Consider the following 22388-nt stretch of genomic DNA (forward strand, 5'->3'; position numbering starts at 1 on the left):
GTCTAATAGAATTTTTTTTATAATATGTAGTAATTTAACATAACCCAGTGGACACCACGATTAAGGGACTATCACTATCCTCCGAAAATGATTTTTTGGTTAACTTGAGATAAAAAAATAAATAAATATGAAAAAATAAATTTTTTTTAAATCAGCATAATAATGAGATCATCTTCACATATTCAGTTTTCGACGTTTTCATTGTTTTGTGATAGTTGTGATTTATCTTGTTACATAATTTTTTCCATTATTTTTATGTGATGTTTTGAAATGCATAAGGTTCATTTATACTATTAATTTTTGTGTAAATTGCAGATTGGAACTCTAATATTTTATATATACAACTACGCGACTTAACGATTCATAAACGATCTATAAACGTTCGACTTATCCACCAATAAATGACCAACAGTATTTAAAATATTATATACAATGAATATATATTAATTCAAGGTCACTAATGTACTACGGGCTTAATTTACTATACCCATTTAAGAAACCGAAAAATCCCGGGCGCAATTTACTATAATATTATTTTTAGTACCTTCTCAACGTGGGTGAAATTTACAGACAAGGCCTATTTTTTAAATGTGTAAAAAATAATAATTAGTAACTATCGAACTTGTGGATTTAAAAATATAAATATAAAAAAGAAATTATTTGTTGGTAAAGTTCCTGATACTTGGAAATACCATTGGTCAATCATACGTTATGCTCTTGGTGCTTAAATATACCATTGAGCATTTAACTCATTACTTTTTTCATATGAAATACTAATACAAATTGACAAATTCTTTCAATGAAAAAATCTTCAAATTCAAATAATATGTAATAGGTACTAATTAATAGTAGTTTATAAAACGTGTAGGTATATTAGGTAATAATTTTCTTTTTGTCTAAATAGTTTAGGTTAGGTTAGTATATGTGATATATTATAGTATAATAAAGTATTAACTAATAAACATTGAAACTAAATATAAAATATATTTTTTTATACAGAAAAAAGGGAAATTCATTAATACCTATCATAAAATATGTTAGCATCCTATTTTCAAACACTTATCCATCCCAAATTTTCTTTACAAATACGTAAAAAACTAAAAACAGTTGAATTAGAGCACCTTCGTTAAAAGTGACATTGGGTCCCCCCCAGTTTACCAAGTTGAGCCACTGAACTACGGCTGAGTATAAATACAAGATGCACGAAATGTGCTCTTTAAATAATTAAAATTATGTTGAAAATTATAAACTAAAATAACGAAAACTATTTGTTTCAGCCATGATTCCGTGTCAACTCGTTATCATGTGAGGAAATGTTTTTATCGTATGGTTACGAATATAATCAGTTTATTAAACATTGTACACACATATAGCGTCGGAGGGCTGACTGAAGGGAATGGCCGCTAGTGATTCGGTTTCAGTTGCCGGAAGCATCCCCAAGTGGTCGGTTTAGATTGTCTGGCTTTGTACTTCGTTCTCGTTCTCGTTCTGTTGTAAACGGACCGCAAATAATACGATCACACATTTTTAAACCATGATTTATTTAAAACCTATTATTATGCGGTACCTACATGTTTGGTGGATATAAAAATAATTTTTCATCTCAAATTGAATAAATAATTTGTCTAGTTACTGTGAAAAATAAATCGGATTCGGATATGTGGCTCACTTTAAGACAGATCATTATGATTGTTGTTCTCTTCAACGTGTCAAGAGCAAATTGGTGGTATGTTTATTTTTAATACGTTTTTTTTTAAGTCTATATTAAACACATAGTAATTATAAAATATTATACATTAAGTATTTAGGTAGATGTATGTATTTTTTGTTTTTAAAGACAAACGTTTTAAATTGTATATTTATTTAATTTAAATGTGAAATCAATTAAATTAAATGCCTTATAACACATTTGATGCATGAAAAAAAATATGTTATAAGTGAGTAAAATAAATTCAGAAAATTAAAAATATATAAAAAAGATTTTACAGTTGAGTAATAATTAGAAGAAAAATACGTAAACTTTATTTTATACAAATATTTCAACTTTGATTTGTATAGAGAAAAAAAGAATATTTTTTGTTATAATTTTAATTATTACCTAGATACATATAAAAAGTGGGATAAACTGAGAAGATATGAATACAAATTAATTTTAGTAGGAAAAATACAAATATATTAAATAGTTTATCTATTTAGTTTAAGTTTATTTATTTTACTAACAAAAAAATTCCTAACAAAGTTTAATTTTTGTGCTTTTATGCATAAGACATTATTACACCTTACAATAAATTAAAAATGTATATTTATGAAATTTTGTTAGTAATGATGAAAAAGAAAATTAATGATTAATAAATGCTATGAATTATTTGATTAAATAAATTACGCTAGCACAGCTAGTCTAAATTACGCCTATATTTTGTCTTCCCATGGTGCTAAAAAAATTTAAGCAATAAAAAAAAATTGATATTGTTTTTTTAATACATATTTTGTTATAGTGATTCTTCAAAATTATTCATATTTTAATAAACTAGACCACTAACATAACTCATGACACTATTTAATGTATAATTAATTTGACTAGTGCATAAGTAAAATTGGCTTATTTTCATAGAAGGAATCAAATTTTAAAGAATTGTATTAAATTCAAATCTAGTTGGGTTAATTTCATTAATTATATATTCCACTAAAATGTACATTGTATAACACCAACCTTTTTTTGTTTTAAATAAGTTTCATTTTATCCGGCCAGAAATATAAGATTACTTAGTAAAGCATTTATTTATGAGAGTTTATAATTACACTAAATAGCGTCTAAACCAAAGGTCTTACAAACATTTTATTCTGTTCATTCGCTTTAATTGAAAGTTAAGTGGTTATGCGCATTATATTTTACTACTTTTATTTTGTCGGATGTAAACTAAAAAACATTTTTGTAAAAATAATAAAAATCCTAAAAAATGAACACTATATTTAAGACGCGTTAAATAAAACCAGTCTAATATTCAAAACCAGTAAACATTCTGTGGACATCTCCGAGCCATATGGTTTAGTACGGTTCATAAAATATACCAATGAATACATTTTTAATTTTCTGGATGAATAACCAAGCCGATACACAAAAAGCTAGGTGATGCGTTTTATCCTCCATTGGCCATTACGGGAAATGACCTTCTTTAATCCCTTTTATAAAAAATAAAAATAAATAAGCCGTGGTGGTTATGTTTTTTGTAAGTACCTATTATTTTTACTTTGTATAAGATAAGACTATAAGAGTGTTAAAATCATCTATGCATCCAGTTATATTTTATACGCACACATGATATTTGTTGTCTAGTTTATTTATACTTTAGAGTTTAGTTGTAACACCAACCCAGAACCCTATCCCATATACGTAGACAAAATAATCAATGCACTTGTAAAAATCATTTTCATAAAATAAATAAATCGATAAAAATATTTTGTTAAAAATATTAAAATTAAAATTATTACTAATTACTAATTATATAATAATATTCGATAATAATTATTACATAATTATATAATATATATAGGTCCAATAATAGTTTGAAATTTAAAATATATTCGTATTTACTCGGTGCATTTAAAGTGTCTATTATAAGATATGCTCAATTTGTCACAATTTCTATGCTCAAACTTTACATAAAAAATGTATACCTAGAAACATATCAACTATAGGGTATAGATACCTATATTTACTATATTACTTGGGGAACTATAGCATATTCAATAATCAATATTGCATTTAAAAGTCTAATTTCTTAAAATTTCAATGTTTCATTACGCAGAGTCTCTTAATAATTAATATTATTTTTCCTTTAAATTAATTAAAATATGTGATTATGAGAAAATGTCGTATAGTTCCCGTTTGTTAAAATTAAATATTATATTGGTATTAGGATTCGGTGAAAATTGAAATATGTTTCAAGGTTTTTATTTTTAATAATTTAATAATTTGAAAAAAAAACTTAATTATTAACGATAAATTAAGTATGGTAGATTGTAATATGTGGGGAGAACCTTACATTATTATAAAGACGAAATTATAGTAATAAACTCATCAAAAATAAGTACCTTCCTAATAACTAATAATTATGATTTGACACTTTTGAAACTGCGTATCAATAATTATCTTGCGGATTGGATATAGAGAAACTGGATTTGATTCCATTTTGTAATTATTCAAGTATTTAGTTTATAATATGGAAGTGTGATCATACCAAAAGATAGTTAACATGTTATTTAAATTTAATTATTATGATCATAAGTTTGGAACATTATTCGTAGTAATGTTGTGTTAATCATATGAATAATATTATATTGTGTTCTATATACCTGATAAATCACAACGTTTTGTAACTGTACATATAAATTACTTATTGATTTAATATATTTAAAAAAAAAAAAGTTTTTAAATTATGAAATCACTCGTCGTTGTCGAAACACGACAACTCACATTTATGACAAGTGGCTTACGTTTGATGAAGACAAACCACGATTGAAGCTAGATATCAGCGTAGGCATACCATGCATATACATACAATATATGCGATATTTATCTATTGTTTGCGAGGAGAGACGTGCAGCCTCGCGCGAGTTACCGCCGCCGTCGCCGCCGGACGTCACGCGGGGTTTTTACGGATTTGCCGTTTATAAACGAAAGTTTCGGCCCGCGCGCGTGTTTCGGGATAAAGAGGGGAGGCCAGTGGTAATAAAGTCGTTTTTATGTGTCGATCATAAAGTACAAAAGCCGTTTACGAGTGAGAGGGACGCATTTTTCTGGGGGTGCCGTTTTCTGTTTTCAATAAAGATACGAACGGCCGGGGTGGCGGTGTGGGGAGGGGGTCTCGTGGCAGTGTACGGACGCGCATAATATGCAGCTGCACGGTCTTGTATTCGTTTTTTTTTCGCGTTCCGGGGTTCGATGTCGGCGGCGTTGGAGGCGGTGGTGGGTGTCGGCAGGGGGGGATATAAAATTTATAGGTTGCGAAAACTATAAAATGAGACGATTTCCAGAGTTTTGCCGGTGAAATTAAGTTTCCCCGTCGTCCCCTTTTTTTGTGTGCCGCCTCTCGCCGCCACTGCCGTTTAAATTTTATATCATCCACGTGCTATATATGTATATATATACGCAAATGATAATAAAATAATAATAATAATAGTCATTATCGCACTAGCTGCCTCCGTCCACCGGGCGCATTCAAACAGCACACTCGCTTAATAATAATAATAATATATATAATATTTAATATACGCGGGGATCATATCTATTGCACAAGCACAATATAATGTTTACGATGCGAACGTGTTACAAGCAGAAACCAATAAATTTGAAAATAAATCCTGTTGAGGAGTGAGGACTAATACTTTTGGGAAAATAGGAACTCGCAAAACCATTAATAGATCTGCGCAAATTTTGGAAGTATAATATTATATATATATGTTTTTGATTTTTAAGTAGAACGTGTACAGTGTACACTGTACTCAATAAAAAATTAATGTTTTCCTCTTATCACAATCGTACAAACGCACTTATTTGTATTAGCTATTTAAAAGTTAAAAAGATGAATAATTGTTAAACTGCACGAATTGTTGAATATAGATAGGTAGATAGGTAGATACCTCCTTTTAAATTATGTCGAATCCATTTATAGGCATATCTACTATAAACTTTATTACTATAACGTTTAAAACGCCAAGATCTAAACACAAAGAAAAATTACTATTTACTTAAAGTCGATAAATATTTGATGAAACTTTAAATCAACGTTACTAAGTTGCCTCTCCTTTGTTCAGTACCTTTTAATGAAGGTTGTAGAAAGTCGTTCCATTATAAACCTTTTATATAGACTTAAAAATAGGTAGGTACATCTTTGTCGAGTTAATCCAGAATACTATATTACAAACTCTATAGATACTGAGTATTTAATGTGGTCTTGGCGTTTACTTAGGACGACTTTCTGGTTGTATAAATACTGAATTAACTACAAAGTACATCACGGACATTTTTACAGAAAAATTAATAAATAATAGTTGATACTAAGTGCTAAATCAGGCGTACATCCTACAGGCTAAAGGGCCGTATAGCCCTCCTCCTTCGAACGCGTTGTATATCATTATGTATTTATTTATATAATAAATATATGACATATATTAATTGTATGTACTTAAGTCAGGACTCCTGACTAATAAAAAGAAAAAACCAAGAAGACTTAGAAAATGTAATTCCCAATTATTACGAATTATGAATAAATGTATAATGGCAGAAACGTTGCTAAAAATATTTTTTGTGTCATCCTCAGGGCACATAGAAATACAAGACAAAACATCACAAGAACATTTATTTTGATATTATGATACATTACACGATTCCTTTTGTCTAGTACCTTCAATATAGGTATAAGTCCTATACCACTAGTATAGTTATAATTTATAAATGTAGCTCATCATAAAACCATTTCAAATTAGTAATTACTATTTTTAGAGACATTAGATTTGTTACTTCTTTCTATATCATACAGCATCTTAAAGAAACGAAAATACAGAAGAAAATATATTTATTAAATATTTTTATTAATTTTTATAAATCTGTATGAATATTAAAATAAAGACAAACAAAACTATAGCATAAGACCACGGACTTATTTCAATATCTCATTTATACCTCCAATATACTCGTACATATTGCTTTAAAACTATTGAATTGGCTAAAAATATCAGCCCCAATCTCCAGATGAAAAAAAGCAAATTGTGTAATACGAATAGGTATACGATAAAAACAAAATTTAGATATTTTGAACCAATAATACTCCTAACCTAACTGATATATTATAAAAGTTTTAAACTAAATTTGAAGTATAAGTACGAGCACCTAATAAACCTTTGAACAATTAAAAGTTTTAATTTGTACTACTTGCTAAACTCATTTCAGAAATTCATTAATTCGAGGCAAAATCTAGAAAAGAAACTTTGAAACTTTCTGGAGTTGTATTGTTGTGCTCTAATACGTTTTAATGGAAAGATCAGAGTCATACATTGTTATATTATAATATATAGTCAGGTTAATTTATTCATGATTAATAAAGTCAAGAGTAGTAGACAATGGATATGTAAAAATGTTGCACTTGGTTATTATTTGTTATCCTTTAATGCTTATAACTTATATAAGTTTTAAGCTGTAGTCTACACAAAAATCACGGGATATATCTATAGAATTAAAACTTACATCGATATATCATATTAAGATACTGGTTAGGTATAAAAGTTACACGGCTACAATGTTACACGATATACTATGGTAAGATAGAAAATAAATAGTATTCTCTGCTCCATATAGCCCGTGTTTGGTAAAAAATTTAATTCAACTTTAAAATGTATCACATGATAAGTATCAAACGTTTTATATTAATCAAGGAATCGTAAAAAAAAAACATTTCCGGTTTTCATATTTACTTATACATATACTATAAGTTTTGTATGGTTTTTATATTATTGACTTCTGTTTAATGTGTGTATATGTTCTTTTACGATCACAAATACCGCCACATGTTTATGATATAGAATCCGAGTAAACAGTAAATTCTTCTTCGTTCTTCAATATTTATTTTGTGTACAACTGATTTAGATCTTTACTGGTAAAATTAACAAATCCTGTACGGTTCTAAACTGTTTAAAAATGGCTTAATTAAATAAGTTGTATATTGTGATTATAATTACTTCAATTTACAAGTAAAATATTCTTTGATCATAATTTAAAATCGCCTCAATATGGTTTTATAAATATTATATTTATATTTTATAATATTATTAATTTGTTAAATAATTAGTAGGTATATGATTTATATGGTCCTATTGAAAACAGGAAAAAAAACTCAACGATCTAGAATTCTGTATACAAGTAAATACAAAATATGTATTTAATACATGCTTATCTTATATTTATCATGCGTTATAACACATATTATACTAATGTCGAATAAAAAATGTGTACACAATTATATTGTTATTTTTCCAAATATGTAATGGGTATAAAATATAATATATGAGTGTAGACAAGTAATAGGTAATTTTAATGTAATTTACTTAGATTATAACGTAGTATAGCCGTATAGGACACATGCATTTAACTAATCGATGTGTATAGTACCGAGGGCTTCGTATAATTGTACTTAATATTTTATTAATATTACTGTCAAATATAATTTTTGAGAACACAATAGTCTAGTTAAAATTAAAAACTATTTGAGCTCCATATTGTGTTGCTGAAATCAGTTATTATACCTATGATCTATTTATTAGGTAATTAACAACCTTGTTTTTAAAATATTTATTTTATGAATTACCATATAAATGGCTTTGCTGCTTAGTTTATTGAAAACCATTAGGATACTTTTAGAAAATTATATGCAAATTAATTGAATAATTAAAAAATTTAAATTCTTTCACGTTACAATCTGTCTAAAGCAATTCATATAAATTTTTTTTAGTAACTTTATATAATTATGCATTAATGCTTGAATATATATATTATACATAATATTTAATGTATTTTGAGCTATTAATTATTATACTATTCATATGATTTATTTGCAGCGAACATACATTTTAGGATAAATAGTTCAGTATGTTTAAAAACTGTTTTTTTTTTTTTTAATACTGTATTTTATATTTGTATAATATTAATAAATATTAGATAACACTTTTATCCTATATCTTTGCATTTATTTTTAAACATTATTCATCTAAATATTCCGCACAAAAATGTTTGCCAATAAATTGTTAATTATAAGGGTATCTTCTAATCCTGATATAAGTAGATATTAGTGTATTACTATATGTGTGTGTTCAAATAAATTGGTAAAATAATAATGGTACCTAGTACCTACTAATCTTAAAAAATACAAGTTGCTCAGATATCCGGTTAATTGTCTGCACTATAATATGTAGGTATATAATATGCAATGTACACCAATGTTATTTGGGTGAAGTTAGGTGGAAGAAACTACAAAACCCATGTACCGCGAGCCTTAAATAGGTTTCAAAAACTCTCAAGTTACCTTCCAGCTGTCATGTCATATTACCGTCATGATATATTTTTTTTATGAGTATGTTGATGGAAATGAGAGCATTATGGATGAATTATGATTTGACCGTAAGAATTTAGACGAGTACAATGGCATAAAATAATACAAAAATACAAAATATTTTTTTATTCTTTTGTAATGTTTTATGTATACACTACGGCTACGCAATATTACTACTTACACATTATTATTTGAACTAAATACGAACAACTACAAAAAAACATTATTAATTATAAATAGGTATCTACTTCTATAAGTTCCTATAATAAGATAGAACTAGGTAATTTAATTAATGAACACGTTGATTCTTGGTTGTAATAATATTTATATCATCATTCAATAATTTAAAATAAAGTCAACATATAATTATTTTACTAATAACAGTTTTTTTTAATTTAAGATAAAATAACACTAATTTAAAGTCAGTTTCCAATCATTTCTGCGCAGAATAGTGTTGTGTTGTGAATTAGTGTTATTCAATTTGTATAAAATTAATTTCATCCAAATGTTTTGAAAATTTCTTATAGTTTTCGTTTCGTTTAAAAATTACTGTTCGCCAAAAATGATTTCCATTTTTCCAGCGTAATGAAAATCTTTTAGATTTTGAGTGGAGTGAGAAAGTATTTTAACATTTCTTTTATAGAAACAAATGTTTATGCACAGTAAAAAAAACAATAGCAAAAATCATAACGGTATAAAACGTAGCTAATCATCGCTTACTCGGTTCAAAATATATTTTGTAGCCTTCATTTATAAAAAAAAATAAGGAAATTGCATTTTTTTATAATTATTAGGTAGGTACATAATGGCTGATAGTTTGTGTAATATATTCGGATTATTATCACATCTATACTTGATTTATTACTCTGGACTGATGTCCGTATTACATACATTAAATATCAGTTATAAATTATACTTACTTTGTAAAGGTGAGGTGAAATTCACAGATTTTGGATTTTATTTCTCAGTTGAATGTCATCGGGGGGCCAAAATGGCCGGTGATTGACAGATAAAGGAAACCAAAAAGGCGGAGCCTTGTCTTCTGAATTCAAGGGGTTACTAGGCAACCATAACACAACAATATGTGCCTGTTCTAGAATAACAATATGCAGGTCTAATAAGGACGTACATACGAATAATAACCCTTGTTGAAAGAACGCTACTAGAGGTACTTGGAAATCTAGCGTAGGGGTGATTTCACTGATTTTAGGGCACTAATTAGTATAAGGTTTATTAGACGGCTTATGTCATTCAAACTTGAGTTTTTACAAGTGGCAAATTAATATGTTTATCCCTTTTTTAAATATATTCAACGCAATAAAAAGAACTACCTGCAGGGTACCTACATTATGCGTATGTGAGAACGCAAAAAGTGCATGTTTTCAACCTAAACATCATTATTTTTAAATAAACATTAAATATTAATATACAAATAGATACATAATACATACTTTTTCAAACAACCAGTCTACAGTACGTTCAGAACCTATAATATATATACCTAATATACAATATAATATTATTTTTTATTTATATATTAATGTATAGGTACAAAACGAATAATTAACAAAATTATTTGTTTATGATTTCCTTATGAAATAACCATCGAATCGCTGACATAAGAATTTTTATTTTTAGACTAAAACTAAATTTTTAAGTTTTTATTCTTAAAATTCATATATATGTGTAGGTATAATATAATTTATATAATTATTGTATAATACATACTTAGTTGTTATATATGAGATACTAATTTACTATAATATATAAGTTATAATTTCAGTATATAATATATATACATTATACATCATATTATTCCTAATTTATAAATTGTTAGTAAATTATATATTGTATAGTGTCGTTTTTAATTAATGTAGAATACATATCATATAAAATATAACTAATATACGTCATAAAAAATACTAAATACTGTAGATGTAGTAAATAGTATACCTATATTATAATAGATCATCTTATTAGTTGCCTTGGGCGTAAAAAAAAATTTCAATAGAAAAGTTGTCAGTTTTGTTTTATACACACTTTGTGATTTTTTGCCGCCAGTTCAGTGGCCTGTTTCGGCTTAATAATTACTAGGTTACTTTAATAATTTGACGCAGGTAGATCACGCCCCCTGCGTTTAGGTTTTTTTTGTTTTGAAGTATTAAATTAAATAGCGGCGGCTAAATAAAAGTATTTGTTGTCAGTAATTATAACACCCATAAGTTATTTCGAATGTTATTCGATAGAATTGGAAGGAAAAAAATACCATTTAGTTATGATCATTTTTTTTATGTTTAAATATTCAAGGAAAAATATGATAGAATGGAATAATATTAAAGATTAAGTTGTAGCCGTTTCTATATAGGTTCACAAGTTGTTTTACTCAACATCCTTTGATTGTAATTTGTAGTCTAAACCTGATTTATTCTGAACGTGTGATACATAATATACGGTCTACAAATTTATATATATGTAGCCATGTAGGTATGTAAATTTGTAAAATGTGTTTAGACAAATTAAAATTACATTTTGAATCTTAGCAGAAAGAAGAATTTATTGACTTTTGTAAGGGTTTTTTAAAAAATATTCCTTCCGTTCATGAGTAGTTTATTTAGTAGTAATCAATTAATAGTATCTAAACGAACAGTATACTTTTTTTTACTTCAGTTTATTTCTATAGTACATTTAGGCATACAATAAATCATAACAATTACTTTGAAAACATAGCTTTACAAAAAAATAATAAACTCGTGTATAAAATATTATGTATTGTCACAGATAATTTATATTTTTCAATACAATTCTTATAGGTATTTGGGACTGCAAAATTACCCACCAAGAGAGTTTAATCCATTGCTTAGTCATAAAGAAAATTGTTACCGATATCCATTTTTGAGAAGTAGACAACAACAACTGTGTGACCTAGGAGAAAAAATTATGAGTGTAAGTAAGTGTTCTACACAAAAAAAAGAATTTGAAAAATAGTTATTTTATATTGCATTTTGCACATAGGTTGTGAGCAGTGGAACAAAAATGGCAATTGAGGAATGCCAACATCAGTTTAGCACTCAGAGGTGGAATTGTACCACATATTCAAATAACACATCCGTGTTTGGAAACGTATTATCATATAGTAAGTTAAACTGAATCCATAATGTACCTATATTTAAACTTTAAATACAATTATTTGGATATACACATTTTTAGCATACAATGCTAATGTTTAACATAATATCCATTTAGAAAGTAGAGAAAAAGCATACGTGAATGCTATTACATCGGCTGGAGTAGCATATGCGATCACAAAAGCATGCTCGAGAGGTGAACTGAACGAATGTAGTTGTGACAATAAAATTCAAAGAAAACAAGCTAAAAAGAATTGGCAATGGGGAGGATGTTCAGAGGTTAGTACTCTCTTTACAATTTTTATCTTTAACAATACATCAATTAAAAACTAAACTTTTATAATATCATTTTTTATAGGATATACGTTTCGGTGAAAAGTTTAGTCGGGATTTTGTCGACTCCATAGAAGATGTCGATAGTGTTCAAGGGCTAATGAACGTACACAATAACGAAGCTGGTCGAAGGGTATGAAACTATGACATTTTTTACTATATAATTTTATGTTTTAAAAATAGGTTGTACATGTTTTTTACAGGATTTAAATTAGTTTTCAATTTTTATAGTAAAGTTTATACACTTAACACTTATGTTATTGTGTTTTATAAAATATATATTTCAACGTAATAGTATATTATAGTAGATATACATATAAGTTTTTTTTTTTTTTTAGAACTTTTAGCAATAACAGTTCAACAATTAATTAATAATATAGGATGCAAAGGTTACAATTTAAGATAACATGATACATGATACATGATAACAAAAGGCAATTAAATTAAAATATTAGATAGTGAATTAAATATGAAATGGTGAGACATTTATATAAGAATATATTATTACAAAACGAAAATAGATCGATAGCTGCTTAGTAGTTACCTGCGTTAAATCATATATATGTAACATAAATACGGAGTTATGTTGATTTGGCAAGGAAAGAATTATACATATAAGTTATAACACATAAATATCTAATATAAATATACAGGCATCTAGCCATATAAGTACCTGGTAATATTATAATTAGCAATATAGTTAACTAGTTTATTTAACATAATATAATTTTACGTACTTATGAGAATAATAGGTAAGTACCAGAATGTTTTTCTCAAGTTCCAGAATGGTGCTGCACTGTTGCGTGTAGCTTCTCATTACCATTAACGAGAGTATATCTAAGTACATGTTATTTTTTAGCAATTTAGTATATACCATCACACTTACTGATTGTACAAATGTATTAGATTGTAAAAGAGAATAATCAACCTTATTTCTAGAAAAAAAATAACATCAACTACATGTCAAAATATTATTAAATAATTATTTTAAAAAACTAATTTTACTCTATAAAGATGATAGATTATATTATGAAAAACTTTAAATGAAAGATGTTTGTGTGCTAAATTATTTATTGTTATAAATTCATAACTAAATTATAAATTGATCCATATTTTTTTCATTTAAATTCTATTAATATTTTGTTTTATTAAAATTTAAAATATCGTGTTCAACATAAAGCTCTATTCACTTATGTTCAACTTAATAATGAAGACAACATTACCAGCTGTTGTTATTATTTTTATAAGCATTTATTGCACGTATGTGTTACTTATGTCACATTCAAATAGGTACTCAATGATATGTTTTTAGTCTCAAATTTCAAAATTATATTAAGCACCAAACAAAATATTAATTTTTTATAAATATTTAAATTATGGGTTTGTTTTTTTTTTAAAGTTTAAGAGTAGGTACCTAATTAGTTTTACGTTTGATGTCATAAACTCTGACATATACAAATGAAACTGCATTGTTATTATTTTATCAAAATATAGTTTAAAAATTATATTGCCTTCCAATGTTTGTATATTATAATATTTAATTATTAAGACTACATTTAATTTTCTAGATTATTCGCTCTAGTATGCAAAAAGTATGCAAATGTCATGGTATGTCAGGTTCATGTAGCGTACGCATTTGTTGGATGAAACTTTCATCATTTCGGGATATTGGAGATTCGTTGATGGTTAGATATGAAGGCGCTTCACATGTACGACTTGGTGAAAAGAAGAGAAAGAAAATTAAAAAACTTCGGCCAATCAGAATGGACAGAAAAACACCCAATAAAACGGAACTCGTGTACTTAGATACATCCCCGGACTATTGTGAACGTAATGAATCGTGAGTAGTTTTTATTTTAAATGTATATCTACAGCAGTATACGATACAAGCATATTAATTAAATATTTTTTTTTTAATACAGATTGAGCATAATGGGCACTTATGATCGTGTATGTCAAGGATTAGATGGCTGCAGACATCTATGTTGTCACAGAGGATTTCAAATTAGATTAAGGGACGTAGAGGAGAAGTGTAAATGTAAATTCATTTGGTGTTGTAATGTTGCTTGCGAAATTTGTAGGTATAAAAAGGAAGAGTATATTTGCAATTAATCACATTTTGTATAATGATATTGAGAGTTCACGAATAACTCTAAAAACTATGATATTTATTACTTTGTTTGTCCATATAAAATATACAATTTAAACGAATAACGTATTCTAGTATTCTCATCACAAATTACTTTGTATAATTTTCTTTAATATGCATTGAACTTAGGATTTACTTGTTTTGAGTTTGAAAAGTAAAAATAAAAAATGTCACTACCGACTTCTTTGAGTCCCGGGATAATATAAAACTTTCATTAATGTTTTCTTAAAATACAATTACTATTATATTATAAGTATAGTCAGTAGAAATTAGGTTTAATAGTTACCTACCTATTAAGAAAATGACTGATATGTATGATAGTGATGAGAATTCTAGGACTCATCGTTTGACGATTATAGATGACTTGATAAAGTTTCAAAATGTGACATTTATTTGCCAAATAATTTAAACTTTCTTAAATACATTCACTGTTCATATATATGATGGCACAAATATGGCATTGAGATATTTTGTATTATGATAAGAATATTTATTTTAATAATTTATAATATAATATTGAGTGCGCACGTTTACTTCCCACTTCTGTCCTATAGTTTTCTGTTATAATTTATTCAATATTGTATTTAGTCATTTTATTTATTAATACCTCACAAGTGTATTTATTAGTTGTTTTCTAGAGTTTAATTTTTTTTTTTTATCATAGTATATCAGTTAAGTTTTTTTTTATATAAGAAAAATAAATTATTTATTTTATTATTTCATAATTTTTAAATTAATATAATATTAATATTTTTGTCATAATTTAAAAATCTGAAAAGTACATTTTATTCATGAGTTAATTGTAATATAGAACTTTAATTTTCAATGATGACATGACGTAAATGTAAGACGTGTAGTAATAAATTAGTTTGAGATATTCGTGTTGTTTTGATTTTTTATAAATATTCTCCTGAATATCGAGCCGTATTATTATTAATATTATTATTAATAACGACATATAGAATATATGTAACTTTGTGATGGAATGACATACAAATATAGGTATAACTATTAAAGTAATATACATGATTGAAAGTAAATCATTAATAATTGAAAGAGAAGTTGAACGTTTCGAATTATTCACATTTGAAGTTCATTTCGCAACTATTGATAAAATATAGTGAGTAAGTATACAAAAATGATGTAAGTTAAATGTTAATGAGTAACATCGATGGAAATATTTAAAAAAAAATAGAGTACAAATGTAATAGATAGTTTAAGTGTACACTGTACATATTAATACATATTGTAAACTGCTAACTAGTTAAAAAATGTTTTGTTTCTAACACCCATTTAACATTATTTAGAAGATTACACCACAACTCCACAACAAGTGACAATATTTCCATATACAATTACCTTAAAATTTCATTTATAACTAAATTATTTTATGAACAAATGACTATTCTAGATTTAGTGAATCAATCAATGATCCATCAACTATCTAAAAGCTTAAGTTTGTTAATAGTATAATTATAATATACGTAATAGACAATAGTAAAACACAACTTCACAGGATGAACTAACAAATTTTGCTATATTATAATTTATAAGTTATAGGTAGGTATTGAAAAACTCTATGCATCAAGAACCTGTATATTATTGATAGTGATTGTAGTGACATAAAGTTGCATATAGTGATTGGTCATTACTCATTACTCATTAGTCATTATAATCAACAGTAATACAAACAACTTTACTAACCTAAAAGCGGGTAACTGGGCAATGCTCTGCTGTACATCAGGTGTCTAGAGAATCACCGTAATCGATTATGGATGTGTTAAATTTGAATTCGATTAAGTATAAGTAGGGCGAAGGTCGTCCGTCAGCCTATAATATTAGGTATTAAGTAAATTGTATTATATAATTGAGATTAAAGTAATTTATTTTACTATTGCCTATTAGGTATTAAAGTTCTCAGGGGTACTGGACCCCCATCCCCAGAATCAAAAAAAAAGGATGGTTAGAGATATTGAAATTTTGATTTGATATTATATTATTATACTGCAATTTAGATGGTGTTTATAGTTTTATACAAAGACGTTAAGCATAACAATTAATAAATAACAATTTTCTAATGTTAATACCTATAAAATTGTTGGACCCCCTCCCTCCAGAAAAAGTTGAAAATACGCCCCTGATAGTGCTATGGAAGGTTAAATTAAGTTACACCAAAAAAATTGCATTTGAAAATGTCATTGTGCGTATAATGTATACTGTATAGATAGTGTTCGCCAATATAATAATGTTTACTCTAAAAGTTTCAAGTACTCACGAAAATAGCTGAATCGTGATTCTTGGTTTTAATCATTTTAACTTGAAATATCTGTAAAAAATAACTGTGTTTATGTATATTTTAGATTTATTGGTCACAGTGTGGACTATTTATGAGAGTTTCCAATTTTCAATTCCTCTTAGCTATACAAATTAATCATTTTATAATTGTTTAACTACAAAATAATAAGTTTATTTAAAAAATTGGATTGGTATAACTGTATAAGTCTACATTATCGAACACCCTTTTTTCAAGTTTTCCCCCCCAAAATACGTGCACTATCTATTGTACTAGTGCCTATTAGTATACTGAATTCAAGTGTTTGAAAAAAATAGCTGAAATTTAGGAAGTGTTCAAAAGTTACGTCGAATCAATGTTGTAGATATATTACAGTAGTTATTACTGCTCAAATTAGGTTGACCGTTGACTATTTCTACTTCCGGGAGGTAAATTAAGGAAAGTTGTTCCGAAGTTTGTCGTTACCTCGAGTCCTCGAGATTTACGCCAGTGGCGCAACTACGGGGGTGCTGGGGGTGCTTAAACACCCCCAACTTTAATTTAAGCACCCCCAAGTTCTATGTCTTTGTAATTTCAAATATCTATGGTTTTAATAATAATTATGGTATTTTTTTTAAAAATTTTTTTCCAAACTTTTACGAGTTAATGCTGGTTGCATTAACCCCATACCTGTCAGTTCTGCGACATGCGAACGAAGTTTTTCTTTTATGAGGCGATTGTAAAATTGGCTGCCGAGCAACACGCTACAGTAACGCTTTACTAATTTAAGTATTATAAATATTGAGAGAGACTTAGCTCATGACATTGTAATGAAAAAATATTGAACACATTTGCATGTATTGATAGGAAACTATGTTTGGCATAATAAAATATAGTATAAAAAAAAAAAATGTGTAAGTTGTATTTTCAATTAACGGTATTCAATTTCCTGCTCAATTGTGAACAGTAGTATAATCTAAATAACGGTAGTATGTCATGTTGGAGGGGGGGGGGGGAGTTGCTTTGCTGAACGATACATTATGATAGCACCCCCAAGATTTAACTCTAATTGCGCAACTGCGGCTACCCAAGGTGGTTTTACATACAAAATTAGGAATGTTTTTGATTTTAACCATCCAAACAGGTGACGCTGGGTCTATGTATTACATTTGGTGTCATCATGACTTTTCGAAAAATAAAATTTTCAGTTTCTGTCGTTCATCAGTCCATCTTTGTCTCCACCATCCACCGTTGGTCTTTTTGTGCAAATTATAGACATTTTATATTCTAAACTTTTTTAATTGTTATTTTATTGTATGATACAATTTTTGTTTTTGATTAAAAAAGCTTGGCAACTCAATGTAAATTTAAAATTGAACAATTAATTGTGTCCACAGTCTACCGGTTAGGTTACCGAACATCAGGTTTATAACCGGAAAAATGCACCGTCTGTTTTTATCTGTGGCGGTTTTTAGGGGGGCGAAGGGGGCGCTCATCCCTCACCCTTGGATATTTTTTGCATGTCCTTTTTTAAATTAAAATTACACTAAATGCTTGAATTGCTTTAATTATGGTGGGGAGAGGCCCAAAAATTGAAAATAGCCCCCCCCCCTTGATGTTGTATCAAAACTGCCACTGGTTTTTATAGTCCTACCATAACTTATACACAAGATTCGTCGAAAAAATATTGTAATTATTAGGTAGGTATATCGTACACAGGTAATATTAAAGGTAGGCAATGTTTGGGAAGGTTAAAAAACCACTGGTATATACAATTGCATATTATATATGATATATCTGTGGCACGAATTAAGATAATATACCGTATATCTTAATTCGTGATCTATGGGAAAAACGGTTTGGATAATATTGGTAAGCCATCTGGACTATTGCTCTGATAACCGATAACCAATAACCACAGACCTAGATGGCGCCGTACTGTACATATTTTGTTGTAAGAGTGATAAGCATTTGTCCGAAAATGATAAGAGCGTTTACCCGGTGGTTACCCTATGAGGTGGTGTACTGGTGTTGCATAGCAAGTCGGGGGATATTTTCGTTTTTTTTGTAACCAAACAAACAAACCGAAAAGAGTAGAAATATTGTATTCTGCACTTCTGGGTAATCATTAAAATTTGAAATTGTTTGGTGTTCACTTTTAACTGAGTTGTAAGTGACAACAGCGGCAAATAATAACATTTTATTGCAAATTAATTCCGAATAATTTCCAAGTTGTACTTAGTTGGTAAAAATTAGCACCAAAAATACTCAATTAGAAATTTTGATTTTCATACATAATATTGAATACAGTTTTGTTATATCAAATATCGGCGTTTTAAATGTGTACTCTTGTGTTAATATTGTAAAATGTAATATACAATTTTGTTATATAGGAGGTTTATATTTTACAAATCTCAACATGGGTGTTACAATGTTAGTATTTCAGATTTTTTATTTTGAAATTAAGAAAATTTGTATGTATTTATTTTGAATGTTTGTAGTATACAACAGTTCCCGATGAAAGAAAATCGTACAGGTGCTCAGATAATTGAATTTCTTACCAAAAGAGTGAATGCACTTGGTGCCAAACAATGTGGAACATTTCTTGTGGACTGTGAGACATACGCATCTATACCTCAATTAGGTGAGTTATATCATAGTAATATTAAATTTGGTAAAAATTATTTAAAACAAAATTCATGTCTAGGTGTTCAACGAACATTACATGTATTTCATAATTCGGAACAGCCAGCATCAGTGTTTGCAATCCTTGATAATGGTACTGGAAAAACTGTGCCTGTTGTAGCAGATGCATTATTTGATTTGCTTTTGTTAAAAATGTCATCTGTATATACTTCTAAAAAATCAAAAGTTGAGATTAGAGGTCCAAGATTTGAGCTAAACGATTTTGTTATTAAAATCGGTGCTATAAATATTAATCACAATGTTAAAGGCATAATTGTAGAGGTAATAAATAATGTGATTTGTCTTATGTGTCTTTTTAATAATAATATTAAGAAATGTTCAAACTTCATAAAATATTTTATACATTTACATAAATTAATTTATTGTTTCATTATAATTTATAGAATATCTATGTATTTATATTTATAATTATAGTAAAATATAACTTATGGAACTCATTTCTAGATGCATTCATGTATAATTTATACTTGTCAATTTGTCATGGTTTTAATGCTGTTTAATTTTTATTTCAGGCAGAATATAGGCCATGTGTTGTATTTGGCTTATGTTGGGATATGTTACGAGAATTTCTTCAAGGATTTTTAGGATCTTGCGTATCAAATATCCCGCCACATTATTTTCAAGTAAGTAAAATACTAACTTTTTTAAACAGTTACATACATTTGTTGGGAACAAAATACAGTTATTCTTAATTATAAAAAAACTTATTTTTGTAAAAATTATGTTCCTTAAAGAATTTTCATACATAAAATATGTTTTTGTATTAATTTAGCAAGATATCAATTTAAGATCGTTATAAGTCTTACCTAATTAATGAACAAAGAAAAACATTTTATGTACACATCTTAGGTTCTGAATGAATATGGTGACACTTATTTTGCTTTTTCTATTTACCATCAGAAACGGCACAACAATATATAATTAGGAATGTTTGATGTACTACCTCAATTAGAATGAGGAATTTTGATCAAATATTACTTTTCGATTGAGAAACATGAGTCACAAATTTTGTATATTGTACAGTTTATATTAGTCAAAATGTTAGAGGTTGGACACTATTTAATTTTAATTATATAATTATTAGAAAAATGGGACTTATTTGATTTTTACTGAACTACTAATTTAGAGAATGGTAGAATGGAGTTTATAATACTTTCGTTATTATGAATACAGTGAAATTTCCATACAACAAACTTTCATTTAACAAAATTTTCTATTTAACGAATTATTTTTGAGAATCATGACCTTCATTGTTAATGACACTTAAATTTATCTCCAAATAACGAAAAATTATTCGATAAAAACTGGTTTTGTAAATGTTGTCATTATCAAATTTTAAACACAGTTTTAAAATTGTACATGAACAATATATCCGATAAAGACACCGGAGGTAGGCAAACTCATTAGTTTTATTGCAGTATTTAAAACTTAATGATATAGAAACTTTTTACGAAAAAAGGACCATTTATAAAAATAATAAGCAAACAAAACTCACTAATTATATCTTTTGAATTATAAAATTAAAAACTAAATTAAACTGTAATATTATATTTTACTGTTTACTTGTAATATTTTATTTTAATGTTGTTTTTTACATAACATGTACAGCATAGAAGTATATACATATTATATACAATACAATTTTTAAAAATAGTTGGAAAAAAGTGTAATTCTATTTAACAAATTCATCCATATTACGAATTTTTTTTGTTGCTTATTCGACTTCGTTGTATGGAAGTTTTACTGTATCATTTGACATTTGAATTATAGTGATGTATTTTTATAATGTATTTTTCAGAATCGTATGAATGATATTTTTCAACCACTGGACACCATTCAACAGTACTTAGATCATATAACTATTTATAGAAAAGCCACTGGAATTTTACAACAGTATAATACTAATAATCCTTAAATGTATTGTATAATATATACACGCTAGTGGAATAATCTTTTTTTTTGTTCACAAAAGCCAAAATGTTTTAAATATATTTTTATTATCAATAATTAAAAATTAAGTTTTAGCTACTTAATATCAATTTTATAATGGAAAAATAATGTAATATATTACATACATTTTTTAAATAGCCTTAATTATATTTATTTGACTCATTGACATAATTATGCAATATGCATATTATCATTGAGTATATATCATATATACAATATTTACTCAATGATATTAGATAAAAAAACAAATTTAAATAAATATAAGATAAAATAAAATTTCAAATCATGTTACTAAAATGTTATGATTTGTGGTACAAATGCATAATATAATTAAACTTAAAATTAATTAGAATTATTCAGTAATGAATACACAATTAAGTAGGAATAAAATAAACATATTAAATGTATATATTAAAATAACAGGTGTAATTGGCACAAATACATGCAATTATTTTTATAAACCTTAAATTAAAATATTAACAAAAAGCTTGATGACATAATGACTTATCGAATTTTATATATTATCTAAAATATTAGCTTAAAACATTTTAGGAAAGTTGAATGTGATAGATAAAAATGAAAAAACGAGCAAAATAAAATAAAAACAATTCTCAGAAAGAAAAAAAAATGTTTTACTATTTATTTATAATTTATGGCTTCATACAATCCTACAACACCTTTATCACTAGTTGAATTTTTATTTTTATAAATTCACATGTCAGATCAAACTTGTCAGCCTTTTATGGGTTGTA

General features: G+C 27.0%; 2 protein-coding genes across 4 annotated transcripts; both read left to right on the top strand.

Moving 5' to 3' along the window:
- The first annotated feature begins 1399 nt into the window (after positions 1–1399).
- Positions 1400–15350, top strand: LOC111031814 (protein Wnt-1-like). The gene is made up of 7 exons (XM_022311918.1): positions 1400–1726; positions 11912–12044; positions 12114–12234; positions 12345–12505; positions 12585–12692; positions 14128–14399; positions 14482–15350. Exons 1-7 carry the CDS (start codon positions 1659–1661, stop codon positions 14669–14671), a joined length of 1053 nt encoding a protein of 350 aa, XP_022167610.1. The 5' UTR covers positions 1400–1658; the 3' UTR covers positions 14672–15350.
- Positions 15351–18989: 3639 nt separating this feature from the next.
- Positions 18990–21672, top strand: LOC111031826 (mediator of RNA polymerase II transcription subunit 20). Of its 3 annotated transcripts, none has more exons than XM_022311929.1 (5): positions 18990–19149; positions 19374–19413; positions 19482–19947; positions 20199–20309; positions 21485–21672. In XM_022311929.1, exons 2-5 carry the CDS (start codon positions 19400–19402, stop codon positions 21599–21601), a joined length of 708 nt encoding a protein of 235 aa, XP_022167621.1. In that variant the 5' UTR covers positions 18990–19149; positions 19374–19399; the 3' UTR covers positions 21602–21672. The 3 variants fall into 3 exon arrangements, with proteins under 3 accessions (XP_022167621.1, XP_022167623.1, XP_022167622.1); XM_022311931.1 differs by having other exon boundaries at positions 18994–19413; positions 19482–19624; positions 19688–19947; XM_022311930.1 differs by having other exon boundaries at positions 18997–19101.
- Positions 21673–22388: the final 716 nt, after the last annotated feature.

The sequence above is a fragment of the Myzus persicae genome, unplaced genomic scaffold (genome assembly GCF_001856785.1).
Source record: "Myzus persicae strain clone G006 unplaced genomic scaffold, MPER_G0061.0, whole genome shotgun sequence".
Classification (NCBI taxonomy): domain Eukaryota; kingdom Metazoa; phylum Arthropoda; class Insecta; order Hemiptera; family Aphididae; genus Myzus; species Myzus persicae.

What these genes read in the sequence shown, in the direction of transcription:
- LOC111031826 (XM_022311929.1), top strand. An exon ending in TTAAAGGCATAATTGTAGAG is followed by an intron (nt 19,948 to 20,198) that starts GTAATAAATAAT and finishes TTTTTATTTCAG; the next exon opens with GCAGAATATAGGCCATGTGT. An exon ending in TCCCGCCACATTATTTTCAA is followed by an intron (nt 20,310 to 21,484) that starts GTAAGTAAAATA and finishes TGTATTTTTCAG; the next exon opens with AATCGTATGAATGATATTTT.
- LOC111031814 (XM_022311918.1), top strand. Translation starts at nt 1,659, where the DNA reads ATGTGGCTCACTTTAAGACAGATCATTATGATTGTTGTTCTCTTCAAC. An exon ending in ATAACGAAGCTGGTCGAAGG is followed by an intron (nt 12,693 to 14,127) that starts GTATGAAACTAT and finishes TTAATTTTCTAG; the next exon opens with ATTATTCGCTCTAGTATGCA. An exon ending in TATTGTGAACGTAATGAATC is followed by an intron (nt 14,400 to 14,481) that starts GTGAGTAGTTTT and finishes TTTTTAATACAG; the next exon opens with ATTGAGCATAATGGGCACTT.